The 15,964-nt window shown below is 42.9% G+C and overlaps 1 protein-coding gene across 2 annotated transcripts in view; it reads right to left on the reverse strand.

Annotated features, from left to right (window-relative positions):
* Positions 1–10,455: 10,455 nt before the first annotated feature.
* Positions 10,456–15,964, reverse strand: part of ARMC2 (armadillo repeat containing 2) — a 171,107-nt gene continuing 165,598 nt past the window's right edge. For both annotated transcript variants that reach the window (XM_077487147.1, XM_077487148.1), the window contains exons 17-18: positions 12,345–12,505; positions 10,456–12,088 (exon numbers count right to left, since the gene is read on the reverse strand). In XM_077487147.1, the coding sequence (XP_077343273.1) occupies positions 11,934–12,088; positions 12,345–12,505 (316 nt within the window). In that variant the 3' untranslated portion in view covers positions 10,456–11,933. The remainder of the gene's footprint in view (positions 12,089–12,344; positions 12,506–15,964) is intronic.

The raw sequence follows: 15,964 nt of genomic DNA on the forward strand, positions 1-15,964 counted from the left end.
TAGGCTTCAACAGGATGCTTTGGAGCAGGGAACAGAGAAAGGACAGTGTCCTCATTAAGGTTGAAGGCTGAGAGAAAATCTTTGATGTAAGACCATTTTATCCTTGGGAAGAAGCAGGGACAGACCTTTTTATGAGAGAGTTGCGAACTCAGAAACAGGCCTGACATGATGGCCAACAAGAAGGCCACTTCGCAGGAGGGATCACCCAAAGTTGCCTCCCTAATGAATTCAAAGGGTAGTTTCTGCTGAGCAGAGCGGACCAAAATTGAGAGCCTAAGGAAGCACAGGGTGCTGTAATAGAGGTTTTTAAGATGCCTTCAATAAAAGGCTCGAACAAGGGAAAGCTAAGCCAAAGGTTTCTAGAATAGGATTGATAAGGCTGAAACCTGTCCCTTAAGAATACTTAAGGCCAATCTCCTAACTGTAGGAAGATGTGAAGTAGAGGTACAGAGCAATCTCTGGCATTAAAATGCCTGTGTTCACATCTGGGGGGGGGGACAAAAAAAAAAAACGTGTTCACGACAGGCAAAATATGATTTCCAGGTATTGTAGTGTGTGTTTTTTATTTTTTTTAAGTTGCTTTTCTGAGGTAAGATGGGAATGATAGTTGGAGATGCCCTTGTCCTTTAAGACCTGGGTTTCAACAGCCATGCTGTTAAAGCCAGTGCCTGGAAAGCAGGAAGGAACAGGGGATCATTGGTCCTGGCCACAAACAGGAGAAACATGAGGCTAGGATGTCCACATATGGGGTCCCCCTTTTTTCTTTTTCTGACATAGGAGGTTGATGATGTTGGGATAAGAGGACCATTCCCCCCCCCCCCCCCCCCCCCATGACCGATATAGGCCACAGCTGTAAAGTTATCCAATTTCACCCTGATTGGGTGTCCCTGAGGGGGGCACTAGATTTTTATAAGTTACAGCATGTTTATGGGGAGCTTTTCTTTTCTTTGGGACCAGATTCCTTGAACCATGAGGGATTAGAACATACCTCCCCAGTCTGAGACTGGCATCTTATCACCTTCCACGATCATTAAATTACTTTCCCACTGCCAAGGTCAGGTTGCAAATCCACCAAGTTAGGTTCTTGCTTGACTGGAGAGAAGAAAAAGAGTGCATGTTCCAGGCCAATAGAATTTTGTGCTGAAGGGGCCTTGAGATTAACTGAATAAAAGGGCCACCTTGGATGAGGATACCATAAAGCCCTGACCCTTTAATGGGTAATCGCACTGAGAAATTTTCATTTGCAGTCCAAGCATCGAGAGGCAAGTTTGTTTGCTGGAAGGAAAACCTTTTGCCTGGACCTTGTCTAGGATGAGTACCCTAAGGCCTGAATGTCCTGAGTTTCTAGGAGAGTGAGTAGCTGTGAAAGCACCTTTTTGTTAATACTCCGGGGCCAAGACTAGGCTAAATAGCAGTGGACAAATTGAAAGGGTTTGTCCCCTACTTCAAAGCACAAAATGTGTTTGATGAGGTGGTTAACTGAGACCATGCAGGTAGGCGTCCTGTATGTCTACTGATACAAGATACTCCACTTGTCTTAGGCAATTACTGACCTTGTGGAGGGACTGAAGTCACCATTCCATGGGACAAGAGTTGATTTTAGGGTAGTCTGTAAATCTGAAACGTAAGGGGAAGTTTCTAGTTTCTATTTTGTGCCTCTTTGAAACGAAAGATTGAATCCATAGGTCTAGGTCCCTCAGTGCAACCTACACGTCATTCCCCATTAACTCTGAAGAGTAAGGGTGTCACTTCATTGTGAAGGTGGCTTTGGGGCAGATGTGGTGAACTTAGTTACAAGTCTTGCTCTGAAAGGAAGGGCTGAATTTTTGCATTGGTTCTTGGTTAATGAAAGTAAAAGCACCCGAGGAGGTGGGTTTTGATATACACTTTTATTTATTAATGTTTTTGTGAAAAAAAAAAGTGCTTTTCCTTCTGTGATCTTTTTATAAACGTATCAAGCCTATCACCAAATAGGCTTCCTCCTGCAAAAAGCATATGGGGGACGCGCCTTTTTACAGGCAGCTTCAGCTACCCTTGCTTTTTAGCCATAAGATTCTGAGTATAGGGACAGAAATAAGAGCCCCCCCCCCCTTTTTTTTTTTTTTTATAGGGTGGGGGTTGGCAAGTTGTCAAGCTACCCAGCGACTGCTGACAGGCAGGGCCAGTGCTAGACTATTTTTCGCCCTAGGCAAGACCAGATACTTGTCCTGATGACGTGTCAAACGAAACGTACGTCGAGGCGGTATCCAGTCACGTTCGTACACGCACAGTTCCGGTCGTCTTTGGTCATCGGCTGCTCCTTGGTGGAACGCACGCCCTACACCACGAAGAACTACGTATCCATTACGAAACGTTTGTTTTAGGTAAGCAGCCCCAGTTCCAGGTCGGGCACCGGCACCGGCATATGTAAGCAGCCATTTGGCCTTATGTTTTTTTTTTTAATTACTTTTATTATTAAACGGTGTTACGCTATGGATTTTTGTTTGGCTTTTTTTTATATGACCTACCTGAGTCTATGAGGAGAAGCTTCTGTCCATACGAGGTCCACCTTATTCCATGTGAGCAGGGAATCAACCTGCATAAGCCTATTTGACTATCTATCTCTCTAAATAAAGTAGTCAACAGCATCTGGTAAGAAGACATCTTTATCTTCACAAGTGTGGTGTTTTTTCCTATGTCCATAAGTTTTTTGGTGAAGGGACGTGTCACTACGGTATAGAAGATTCCAGTTTTTTTCTGATTTATGGATTCAGAAGGAGTTTTTCACTGAAAAAAAACACTGCTTTGGACTTTGAATTGATATCTATATAAGTTTTTTTGGTGTCACTACCCTATTGGGACTTTATTTTGGTTGTAATAATTTTTTGTTTATTGTATTTTTGTGATATGGTGTTTATCACTTTAGATGCTATATGATTATCAAACTTTCACATTTTTGATATTTATATTTGCTTAAGCGCCCCTATCATCAGTATATTTTTAGCAAGACCACATACTTGCACCCCACCCCAAAAAAAAAAAAAATACAAAATTCAGTCATTCTAGCACCAGAACTCATGCATAACACTAAACAGATGACCTATAAGGGGCTTTGCGTGTGTGCACCCATGAAGCACCAAAAAATGTCAGTACCCTATATTATTTCATAGGCAATGCGTTAAAAGCCCCTGCAGGACTTTAGGTTAGTGTTATGCAGCAGTTCTGATGCTAGCATTATTGCTCTCACTCCAGCATGCATGGTGATACATAACATGTGTAAGGCAATCACATGCATTTGTGTGTGTAAGGGAGGGTGGGCTGTAAAATGTTTTGTATTTTTATGTGTCTTTTAACGTTTAAAACTTTTTTTTTACGTAGGGGAGCAATAGCCTCTTATGCGATAGTATATAGATGACAGGTACTCCTTTTGTAGACATTCAGGGTTAATTAGACCCTGGATGTCTCCTCTGTACTATGCTACAGGTGGGGGGGGGGGGCAGGGCCAGATAGACTGGAGGGGGGATAGAGACAGGGGAAGGGAGGAAGCAGCCATGTGGAAGGGGAGGGGGGTGCAGCCGGGTGGACAGGAGGCGAGGGGGGGTTCTTACCCTGAGGTTATCAGCGGCACTTTTTTGCGGCTCCCTCCACGAGTCAGGCAGTGGCAGCCAGTGTCACAAGATCAGGAGATGGGCACCTCCAACAGCTCCTCCCCATGACAGATCAGCTGATCTCTGGGTTTCACCCCACGGTAGAGATGCTGGGTGAGCAGGGGCGAGCTGCAGGAGCAGCTTAACCTATCAGGACAAGTGGCAGGGTGGCCCGATGTGCACTGTGTCCAGTCCTGACATGGGTGGATCCAACCCGGCTGTCTCTGTGCACTATACCTCCCACCCTGCTCCTGTAATAGTTGCCCAGGGAGGGAGGTGGGCAGAGAGTTGGCAGGGCGGCTGGACACAGCCCCACACAGATCCCAGGTATGGCAGAGAAGAGGAGGCACACTAAATGTGAACAAATGTTATTGTTGTCTGTTGCAAGCTTGACTAAAGTTGAATAGTGTCCCTGCTATAGATGTAGGGCAATTTATGTACCTCATGCACGTGCTGTCCGTTTTCATCCAATCTCTCCATAGAATCCAGCTGCGCTCGACAAGCCCCTCCCCACTCAGTGAGCAGAGAGGGACCTGTCATCCGCCGGCTCGGTGGAAATCAACAGAGAGATCTCCTGCTGAGCCGGCGGACAGAGACGTGCAAGCGGATCCGCTTCGTCTGAATGAGGCCTTAAACTCTGGACTCTGGGGAATGTTGGTGATCAGGCTGGGGGGTCCCAGGCCTAAAGCTGTGTAAGGGACCCCAAAATTTCTGATGGCTGCCCTGCATGTGATACAGTCGGTTATTAGCATTAACACTGCCGTATTTGTTCTTTTGAGGTCCGCTCTGTAACCTAGCAGAAAGTTAAAAAATATATATATTTTTTTCAAAATTGTCTCTTTATTCCTAGCGCAAAAATAAAAACGGCAGCAGTGATTAAATACCACCAAAAGAAAGCTCTATTTGTGGGGGGAAAAAAACGGACATCAATTTTGTTTGGGTACAATGTTGCACAACCGCGCAATTGTCAGTTAACCACTTAAGGACCAGAAGGATTTGCCCACTTAATGACGAGGTCATTTTTAGCGATACGGCACTGCGTTGCTTTAACTGGCAATTGCGTGGTCATCCGATGCTGTACCCCAACAAAATTTATGTTTTTTTTTTTTACCCACAAACAGAGCTTTGTTTTGGTGGTATTTGATCACCTCTGTGGTTTTTATTTTTTGCACTATAAAGAGCGTCAATTTAGAAAATAATTTTTTTTTTTTTACTTTTTGCTATAATAAATATCCACCCCCCAAAAAAAAAAAAAAAACTTCTCTCAGTTTAGGCCGATATGTATTTGTCTACATATTTTTGGTAAGAAGAAAAAAAAAAAATAATCGCAATAAGCGTATATTGATTGGTTTTCACATAAGTTATAGATTTATGGCATTTTTATTATTCCTTTTTTTATTCCTAGTAAGGCCGCGTACACACGCGCGGACTGTTCGCCCAACTTTGTCCGTCCAACAGTTTCGGCAAACAGTCCGCTCAAAATTAGCATGGACGGACATGGCCACACACGACGAACGAACAGTTTGCTGAAACCGTGCGCGATGACGTGAACGGCACGTACGACGGGACGAAAAATACGACGTCCTATACACTGCATTATAGCTTTCGGCGTGAAAATCCTTTCTGAGCATGCGCGCAACTTTGTTTGACGAACAAGCCTACACATGAGCGGACTGTTCGCTGAAACAAGGTTTCAGTGGACAGTTTTTCGGAAATTCCGAAAAACCTTGTCCGTCCAACTGTCCGCTGAAACTGTCCGCTGAAAGCCCACACACGAGCGGACTGTCCGCCCAAACACTGTTCAGCGGACAAAGTTGGGCGAACAGTCCGCCCGTGTGTACGCGGCCTAATGGCAGTGATCTGCGAATTTTAGCAGGACTGCAACATTCCGGCAGATAGATCGGACACTTGACACTTTTTTGGGACCACTGACATTTATACAGCAATCAGAGCTAAAAATAGCCACTGATTACTGTGTAAATGTCATTGGCAGGGAAGGGGTTTACACTAGGGGGACGATAAATGGGTTAAATGTGTGTCCTAGGGAGTGTTTCTAACTGTGGAGGGATGGGATTGCCTGGAGGAGACCGATCACTGTTCATAATCAGTATGAACAGCAGATCTGTCTCGTCTCTCCGGACGGAGAGAGAGAGGGACTATTTACATTGACAGATCTCCATTCTGTCTCTTTCAGGAGTGATCGCAGGTACCCGACAGACATCACGGCGCCCCCTAGTGGTCCTAAGGCGGCTGACGCAACACCTATGGCGATTTTCCCAGGGAAGCCAACCTGCCGCAGTATAAACTGCGGTGGCTGGTCCTTAACTAGTTAAAGCAATGCAGTGTCGTATAACAAAAAATGGCCGGGTCATTAAAGGGGCAAATCCTTCTGGGGCTGAAGTGATTAAATATACTTTAAGTGAATTGTAGGTTACATATGATGGTTTGCCCTTCTCACAACAACTGAATGGCAGGTAGCAAAGGAAGTGCAAGTGTGCTGTTGTTGAGCAAGGGCTAAACTAAACCTGGTGCCTTTCTCCATTTGGGCACAGCACAGGTTCATTAATAAACAAAAACAAAAAAAAGACATACATAGGAAGGATGCTATTGCCCTCTTCCTGCTACCTACCTGTCCCACAAAATAAGCAAGCAATAATCAAAGTATAAGCTCCTATTTTGCACATTTGTTTCAGGCCAGTGACTCACTGAACACTGAAGCTAGTGAACTAAATTACTGTTAGGAAATTCGCATTTCTATTTTATTCATTGATGGACATGGCTTTCTCTGGTCTTCATGGTTGGGTTGTATTGCCACATGTAGCATTAGGGCACCAAGCACAAAACAAAAGCTTAGTCTAGCGGTGGCCCTGCTGGTGGCCAAAGCCCCTTACTTCCCAAAGAGTAAAGTTTTTGACATAGTATAAAGGATTTAGGACCTAATTTTCCCTTCTGTCCTTTAGTTCCATGTTTTTTTCTATTTTGTTCCTCAGAAGCGATCCATTTTATTGAGCTCTTCCACTGAAGGTGATCTATCAAGCTGCTGGATGACAGGCTGGATAGTATCCTTGTAGTCTCTCCCGTTTCAGTCATCAAGCTCATACAGTTCTTTGCTAAATATGAGATCAGCTGCGACAGTCTAGAGTTTTTGCTCCTAAGGACCATAATGACTAGTCGATCTAAGGCTTTTCTGCCAAAGGATTTCCCCAAGGTGAGCAGTGCCCCAGTCATGGTTTGTGGTGTCCTGTTTCTCCTGCCAACAGAACCTCAGGATCCTAACCTGGCCAGCGTAGTGATAAGTAGTGGGTCTCCCTCACTGTTTTCTCCTACCTTGTATGTGGGGTATGGTGCTTCTCGCCTCCCCTTCCCCACACTGTGGTGGTCCAGTGTTGGCTGTGCAGGGACTAGGCTTCCTTGTATAACTTCAGAGGACTTGTCACTGTTGCAGCCATTTAGGGGAACTTGGCAGGAGTTCTTGGCTGCAGTCTGCCTGGGGACACTGTAGGTGTGAAACCCAACTCTTCCTTGCTTCTAAAGCCTTTGGGAACTGTGGACCATTGCCGCATTTGTTATGGACACTATATCCTTTTTTTTGTACTGTTTTCCCAGCTTCTGGGATGGGACTGCTCTCCACAAATGCTCTGCAAATCTGTGTGGCTGCAGGAAATGGCTCTCCCCTTCCAGCTAAACAACTGCTGGGTAGTTCCAGGTTCTCTTCCGCTCTGTGTTTTTTGTCTGCAACATTGTGGGCAACATATCTAACATGGCATATAAGGGAAATAGTCCCTCTGCTTTGGAACTCTTGGACAGGTTCTACTGCCCTTGTGCAGACTGAGGGTCTATTCACCTAGAGTACCTGGATGTGGTCATGCCCAGCAGACTAGCCAAGGTATTTCTCCCATACACAGTTACATAGCTAGTAAGGCTCAATAATAAAATAAATAAAAAAAAGTCCATCTAGTATTTAAGAAAAAAAAAAAAGAAAACCTTTTTATTATCAATCCCATATCTACAGATTGATCCAGAGGAAGGCAAAAGAACAATTGAAGCATGGTCTTGTGCCCTGCTTCTGCCATGACCAACATGCATCCCACATCGGCCCTTCTGGTTCTTGACCAGAGGCTATCTGCATGAGAGAGCCTGGGCTGGGAAAAGGCTGTCATTTAGTGGAACTGCATTACTTGCTGCTTTTTGGATCACACATTGTGAGTACATATTATCCTTGTTTTTATGAAAGCTAATAAACTACACTTAGTCGGTGGCAAGGTTTCTTTTTCCTTGTCTTTACATACAGTACATATGAGTCTGCAAGCAAGAGTCAACCTAATTCTGATAATATAAAATAAATGCAGCGCTAAAAGTGGAAACATTACTAAAGGAATAGTATATATATCTATCTATATTTTAAAATTAATGTGTAAAAAAAAAAGAAAAAAAATGTCCATGCTCTCATGAGACCCATGCAATCCAAATTCATAAGTGATCTGATTGCACCACGCGATCCACCACCATGTAAAGATGGACTCTTACCAGAATGATAGGACCCTATCACAGAGTCACAAATGCCCAATATACAGTTGTGCTCATAAGTTTACATACCCTGGCAGAATTTATGATTTCTTGGCCATTTTTCAGAGAATATGAATGATAAACACAAACTTTTCTTTCAATCATGGTTTGTGTTTGGCTGAAGCCATTTATTTTTAATCAACTCTTTTTAAAAATCATAATGACAACAGAAACTAGCCAAAATGACTGTAATCAAAAGTTTACATACTCCAGTTCTTAATACCGTGTATTGCCCCCTTTAACATCAATGACAGCTTGAAGCCTTTTGTGGTATTTGTGGATGAGGATCTTTATCTTCTCAGATGGTAACGCGTCCCATTCTGCTTGGCAAAAATCCTCCAGTTCCTGGAAATTCTTGGGCTGTCTTGCATGAACTGCACGTTTGAGCTCTCCCCAGAGTGTCTCAATGATATTGAGGTCAGGAGACTGAGATGGCCACTCCAGGACCTTCACTTTATTCTGCTGTAGCCAATGACAGGTGGACTTGGCCTTGTGTTTTGGATCATTGTCATGTTTGAATGTCCAAGTACGTCCAATGCTCAGCTTCCTGACTGATGAATGCAAATGTTCCTCCAGTATTTTTTGATAACATACTGTATTCATCTTGCCATCAATTTGGACCAAATTTCCTGTGCCTTTGTAGCTCACACATCCCCAAAACATCAGCGATCCACCTCCGTACCTTTCATCATAAGCCTTGTTGACTCCTCTCCAAATGTAGCATTTATGGTTGTGGCCATCACTCCAAATGACTTTGTGCCAGAAGGTTTGAGGCTTGTCTGTGGTGTTTGGCATATTGTAAGGGGGATACTTTGTGGCATTTGCGTAGTAATGGCTTTCTTCTGGCGACTCGACCATGCAAGTACCTCCTTAGTGTGCATCTTGAAACAGCTAATAAAGGAATATATAGAAGAGCGCCTCCACAGCGCGCTAGGGAAGTTCTCAAGTGCACGTATAGCTTGAGAAAGGAGCGCGCATGCCGGAACGAGGCTTGCGCAAGCTCAGAAACGCGTTGTGCTTTTGGGTACCCCCCCGGCTGACGTCACACGCTGTCTACGAGCCAGTCTGAGTCTCTGTGCATCACAGAACACAGCAGAGCTTCCCCTAGCACGCTGTGGAGGAGGATTCATCCAGTAACAGCACCAGAAAAAGGGAACAGTGTTTTGACTATCAAACGGAGGACAATAATAATTATGGATGTAAGTGAGACTTTTATTAATTGTATAAAATAAATGCACTTTTTACTGATTTGGCGCTCTTCTATATATTCCTTTATTGGTATCCTATTCATGAGATGACTTCACTCTAAAGAAGCAGCTGCCGCAGGTGATTGTGCACATACATCCCTTATCCTCTAAGGACAGCAAGCAACCTTTCTGGATTTTCAGCAAATTCCAAGTACTGTTTTCTCAGATAACTTTTTTAAAAAACATCTTGCTTTGATAAAAACTGTTTTGAATTTATTTTAATGAACAATACAGACTGAACTGAAAAGGACACACCAGTATCTTTTAAAGCGCTAGTATCTTGTGTTGTTTTTTTATCATATCTTGAAACAGCTACACCACGTTTTCAGAGAGTCCTGTATTTCAACTGAAGCTATTTGTGGGTTTTTCTTTGTATCCCGAACAATTTTCCTGGCAGTTGTGGCTGAAATTTTACTTGAAACAAAACCACGGTCAGGTAGACCAACAGAACCCCTCATTTTCCACTTCTTGATTAGAGTTTGAACACTGCTGATTGGCCTTCTCAATTCCTTGGATATCTTTTTATATTCCTTTCCCGTTTTATACAGTTTAACTATATTTTCCCGCAGATCCTTTGACAGTTCTTTTACTTTCCCCATGACTCAGAATCCAGAAACATCAGTGCATCACTGGATAAAAGATGCAAGAGTGCCAGGAGTCCAGAAACGCATTGACCTTTTATACACACTCACTAATTACAAGCAAACAGATCACAGGTGAGGATGGTTACCCTTTAATAGCCATTCAAACCCCTTTGTGTCAACTTGTGTGCATGTTATCAGGCCAACACCAGGGTATGTAAACTTTTGATCAGACCATTTAGGTAGTTTCTGTTGCCATTATGATTTAAAAAGAGTAAACACAGTTGATTGATAATAAATGGCTTCAGCCAAACACTAACCACGAGTGAAATTTGTTGTGTCATCATTCATATTCTCTGAAAAATGGCCAAGAAATCATAAATTGATATGTAAACTTATAAGCACAACTTTACTTCAGATAACAATACATCAGCATTGAACAAAATAAAGTTTTATTTCCCAACACCGCCAGAAAATAGCGCATTTAATTTAAATTGGCTATTAAAAGGAACTTTACCCATAACAACATGATGAAAAAATAAATAAATAACATTCTTTAGCAAAGAACATACATTTCGCATTAATAATTATGCTACCAAAATTAGTGTGTGCTGTAAATTGTCTCCAGCATTGTTCCTGTTTCTTCTTGCTGGAGGCTGCAATTCTGCTGAACAGCAGTAAATCTTAAAGTGGAACTAAACTCATCAATTTAATAGTTTCAAAAAACAGTTACATTCCTGAAATGCCTGGATTGCCAACTGTCATTTTTGCTTGTGTCCTTAACCAAACTATCAAGCCATCAAATGGCTGGTGTCATGTGATCACATGTGCAGTACCATGTCAGTTGTAGATCAAACAAAAGCAGCTTCCTTGGCTTTAAAGAATAGAAGGATTTAATTATGCTTTATAGTGGTTGTAAACCCTTACAAGCCACTTTTTTCTACAGGTAAGCCTATAATTAGGCTTACCTGTAGCTACCCAGGATATCTCCTTAACCTGCATGGTTTAGGTAGGAGATATCCCCTGTATCAGCATGTGCCCTGAAGCAATGGCACGTTCGTACCATTGCTTCAGCGAGTGTGCCATTACCGGCAGATCCCGCACACATGCGCATGAGTGAGGTCATCGCGGCTCCAGCCAATTACAGCACTGGAGCTCGCGATACCCGGAAGTAACTCTGGGAGCGCTGTCGCCGACCGGAGCTGTGCACTGGGGCCTCTGTGGGGACTTTGATCTAAGAAGAGTATTTCATAATGAGCTAGTATGTTGTGCATACTAGCTCATTAGGGCTCTTTTACACGGGACGGATCCCTGATGATCCGCCCCGTGGACATCCGCTTGCTCAGCCTATTAGGCTTACCTATAGATACACATTATGCCTTGGAGTTTACTTCCACTTTAAACAGTATATTATTTTTAATGTTTTACATCGCTATATCTGCAAAGGGGATCTAGCATGATTAAATTTTCTGACTATAGATTCACTTTAAGTAGTAACTTCTCTATTTAGATTGTATGAAAAGAAGTGCAGGCTTTCAGAAAAAATTATTTTCAAACAGCAGCTAATATCAATTTGAAACTTTTAGGCTGGGTTTACACTATTGCAAATTGGATGCGGGTTTCTCCACATCCAATTCGCATAGCAGGAGATTGTGACCAACTCTCTATGAAGCCAGTTCACACATCTCCGCAGCGGCTTCAGTGTGAACTGCACAGGAGTCCTGTGCGTATTTTGGGTCTGAATTCAGCCCAAAATTCGGGTTGAAATCGGAGCTGAAATGGTGAATGGAGACGCACTGGACTGTGTTCTTAAGTGTGAACCCAGCCTTGACGTTGAAAACACTGAGCATGTACTGTTTTTTAAAAGAATCACCATTAATATTTCCAGTACACATGTGCAATCAGCAAAAAGTCTAGAAAGGCTCAGGCAGAGGTTCCAGATAGGAATGATGATGGTGGATTTTGTCCAATAGCTTTATGGCCACAGGTTTAAATTCTACTTCCCAGCATGTTCTATGATATTCCAGTAAATCTACATTCCAGCAGCAATCCTCAGTGATTTGTTCATCTTAAAAAAAAACAAACACATAAATATATAAATTCTACTTTAAATGTAACTTCAACTAAAAAATATGACAGAACTACTTCTAAAATTCATTTAAGTATTTAAAACAATTTCTAAATAATTACATTCCTGATAATGCATTTATCTTTTCATGTGAGTGTTAGATTGGGGTCAGGTTTCTATTATAGCAGAAAAAAAAATCATTTGGTTTCTGCAACACTACCCTATTAGACCACAGAGTATATAAATGTTTACTCACCAAGAAAAGAAGCCAAGAGGTCCAAAAGTGTATTGGTTTCTTCATTACCAATAACCGTTTCTGCCTCATTTACATCCTCATTGAAGTTCCATAAAGCTTTGCATACCACTGTGGCCAGCTGCCAGTCTGAGGGACCAAAGTCTCGTAAACATTCCACCAACCTTTATGAAGTACATTAAAGTAGACATATCATTACAATTTACACTTCATACATCTGAATCAATAGGGCACATGAGTATTCTCACATTCATTATTTCCTGCCATGAATTAAAACAGGTTACTTCCTTGTGTGACCTACCACCTAAGGAGACCCTGTAAGGACTGTATAAAAACTGTAAAAGCTTTATTCCCCTGCAATAGAAAACAACATATACTCACCCCTATAGCGGCCAGTTTTTCCTACAGACTGTAATGGCCAACTCCTTCTTCGTTGGCCATTACATAGGCTCTCTCTTCATTGGTCCATCTTAAATGCCTCTGCCAGGCTCATCCACCTTACCAGCCATTCATTGTCTTCTACCTATCTCTACCAATGCCTTCACTGGCTTTTACTCGCCCAACAAATAAAATTCACTAACAACCAGTGTGGGCCCATGCACTGTGGGCGCACGGACCCCGCCCCCCCCATCCATGTGCCTGGCTCCTTTCAGGACGCCGGATGCATGGATTCCTATGGCGGGGCGGTACATTTTGAAGCACCTGATTAGAGCCCAAGACTCTAATAGGCTTCAAAGTAGGGTGGGCTCGGGGCGCAGATAGAGTGTGCCCTGATCCCACCCAATTGTGTGACGACAGCAAATTTTCACTATTTTCACACTAACCTTCCTCCCCGCCAAGCAGGAGGGAGGACATCAGACCTGCTTCCTTGCTTCCTGATTGGCCAAAGCGCCAGGCCACCCTATTGGATGCCTGGCGCTTAGGAAGAGGAGCGAGGAGACTCGCACTGGAGTGGAGGTCGCTGCCGCTCTGAGAGGAAAATCCCCTTGGCTGCATTCCCCCCAAATGGATTGCAGCTCTGGCACCCCCCTCTCGGATGCCAGATCTACACGCGGGAGGGGCCAGAGCCACGATCCGCTTGTGGCGGGGTTGCAGCCAGAGGCGAGTGTGGGGGGGGGGTCAGAGGGAACAGTGGCTGCATTTGATGGGCACAAGTGGCTGCATTTGATGGGGGGGTTCAGTATTTTTAAGTTTGTTTGCGCCTCCCAAAATATTGTGAGCACCAGCTGCCACTGTTACCAACTCTCTCTGAAAATACGACACCATACTTTCCGTTCCACTCAACACCTTCTGCTCTCTAGCTCCCTTGTCACCTCTTCCCACGTTTTCTTACAGGACTTCTCCAGAGCCTATCCCATTGTCTGGAACTTCATACTCCAATATGTCCAACTATCTCCTACTCTAGCCACCTACAGCAATCCCTGAAAACCCATCTTTTCAGAGAGGTCTATCCTGTCTCTTAACTAATATTAGTAGACTTTTACTTTCTCCATCAGATCATCCCCCACAGTTATTAGTGGTTGTATTACTTAACCCTTCTTTTCAGATTGTAGGATCTAAAGAGCAGAGCCCTCTGATTCCTCTTTTATTAAATTGCATTGTAACTGTACTGTCCCATTTTGTTGGCGCTATATACATCCTTATTCTCCAAAACAAACAATTCCATACACCACCACTACTTAATATTCCTCGGTGAGCTCCTGAACGTCTCCTTTTCCCTCCTCGCTTCTGTTTGTTTGGAATGAGCAATGGATGTTCGTTGCGGCCATGTACACTGCTCTATGCACACTTCACATCCCATAATCTATAGTCGATGTCCAAGGTGGTTTGAGGTGGGAGCAAGAGAGGGGCTACATATGGATGGAGAAAAAAAACTGCCACCCTCCAAGCTGAATCACAGAAACAAACAAAAAAAAAACACACATACACACACACACACACACACACACACACACACACACACACACACACACACATAGTTGGAGGACGATGAGAACAATTTAACAAAAAGATTAACTGAACATTTTTGTTCAAACTAGAGTTTAGCATCACTTTAATGGGATGACAGAATAAAAGTTTCAAAATGAAAACAATGCAATGTAAGCAATGAAGCCAGACAACAAAATTCTGTAGATCCACTGAACAGTCCACCTAGAGCGAAAAATCCCACACACACACTGGCTTTACATCTACTCATCTGAATATAATTCTCTACATTTATTGCCACTAACCCTTAGTGCTAGCAGGATGGGGGGGGGGGGGGTTGTTTATGTTGATTTTGGCATTTTGTGAAAATGTGGTTTTACATAAATAAGCCAATGTGTTCTCTCTGAAAACTGAAAAGTACTATGTGATCTCAGATTTATATTTAGACAGAGGAAGAACATATGGAGCGTGCATACAAATGTTTCTTAACATAGTTACTGAGGTAAATAAATGAGGAAGCTTTAATACTAAAAAGAGGAAATGGCAACAGGGAAATTGGTACTTTGAAGAACATAATGGATTCTACGTTTTAAACTAATGGCTGCAAACACTGTTTTACCTTGGAAAAAAAACAGGATGACTTAATTGAATTTGAAATTTGTTTTTATTAGGGCCAGTGCACACCTGAATCAGACAGGACCGCGACTCGCTCTTCTGTGTGACAGCGGTGCAGCAACTATGTGTTGCCAGCAGCAATCACCATAGGTAATTGCTTACTGTGCAAACAGCTGTGAATACCTGCGGCCAGCAACAAACTATCAGTGAACGGGGCTGGTGGCCGTACCAAGCCGCAGCAGAAATCAGAAGATTTTTGTGCTTCAATTCACACCAGCCTAAATCGCAGGCGTGAATGTAGCCTAAGACAGCCTTAACCACCTCAAGACCGGACACTTTCACCCTCTTCCTACCCAGGCCATTTTTCAGTGTTCAGCGCTGTTACACTTTGAATGAAAATTACTCAGACATGCAACACTGTGCCCAAATTAAATTTTTATCATATTGAAACAGGTTACTGAATTGTTAACACAATGGTCCCCCATCTCCTTAATAGGCAAAATGAATTTAATCAAGACGGCTATTTTATCCAAATTCTTCTACCTTTTTAGAGTCCTGCCCATTTCAGTACCATGCTATTTCTTACGACTTATTCAGAGTAGAATTATCTCCTTTATATGGGGCACAGCTAAACCCCATACCTCTAAATTCACTCTATCTTCCACAACAACGTGGAGGCTTAGGTCTCCCCAATATTTCTGCCTATTATCGTGCAGCTCACCTTGCACATTTACCCAAGTAAAGGAAGTTCCGCTATGCGTAGCAATTGAATCCGTCAATGGTCATCCTATCTCAGTAGCTAATATGTTATGGTTAGGTCGATCAGTTGATCATACCTCTATCTGCAATCCTATCACGAAACACTCTTTATCCATCTGGGATAGATAAATAATCGCCCCATATACCACTTTTATATTTTATTAAAAACCCTGCCTTTTACCCTGCCTTGAGTGCAGCTAATCTATTTAGATTATATAAATTTGTATCCGCATCTTCTTTACGCTCTCTTCCCACTCTATGTGAAACTTATGGACTTGCCAATCAGAATTATTCCGCTATTTACAGATTAACATTTTTTTCCA

Source organism: Lithobates pipiens, unplaced genomic scaffold (genome assembly GCF_037356315.1).
Source record: "Lithobates pipiens isolate NorthernLeopardFrog02 unplaced genomic scaffold, aLitPip1_a1.2 Scaffold_18, whole genome shotgun sequence".
Taxonomy (NCBI): Eukaryota; Metazoa; Chordata; class Amphibia; order Anura; family Ranidae; genus Lithobates; species Lithobates pipiens.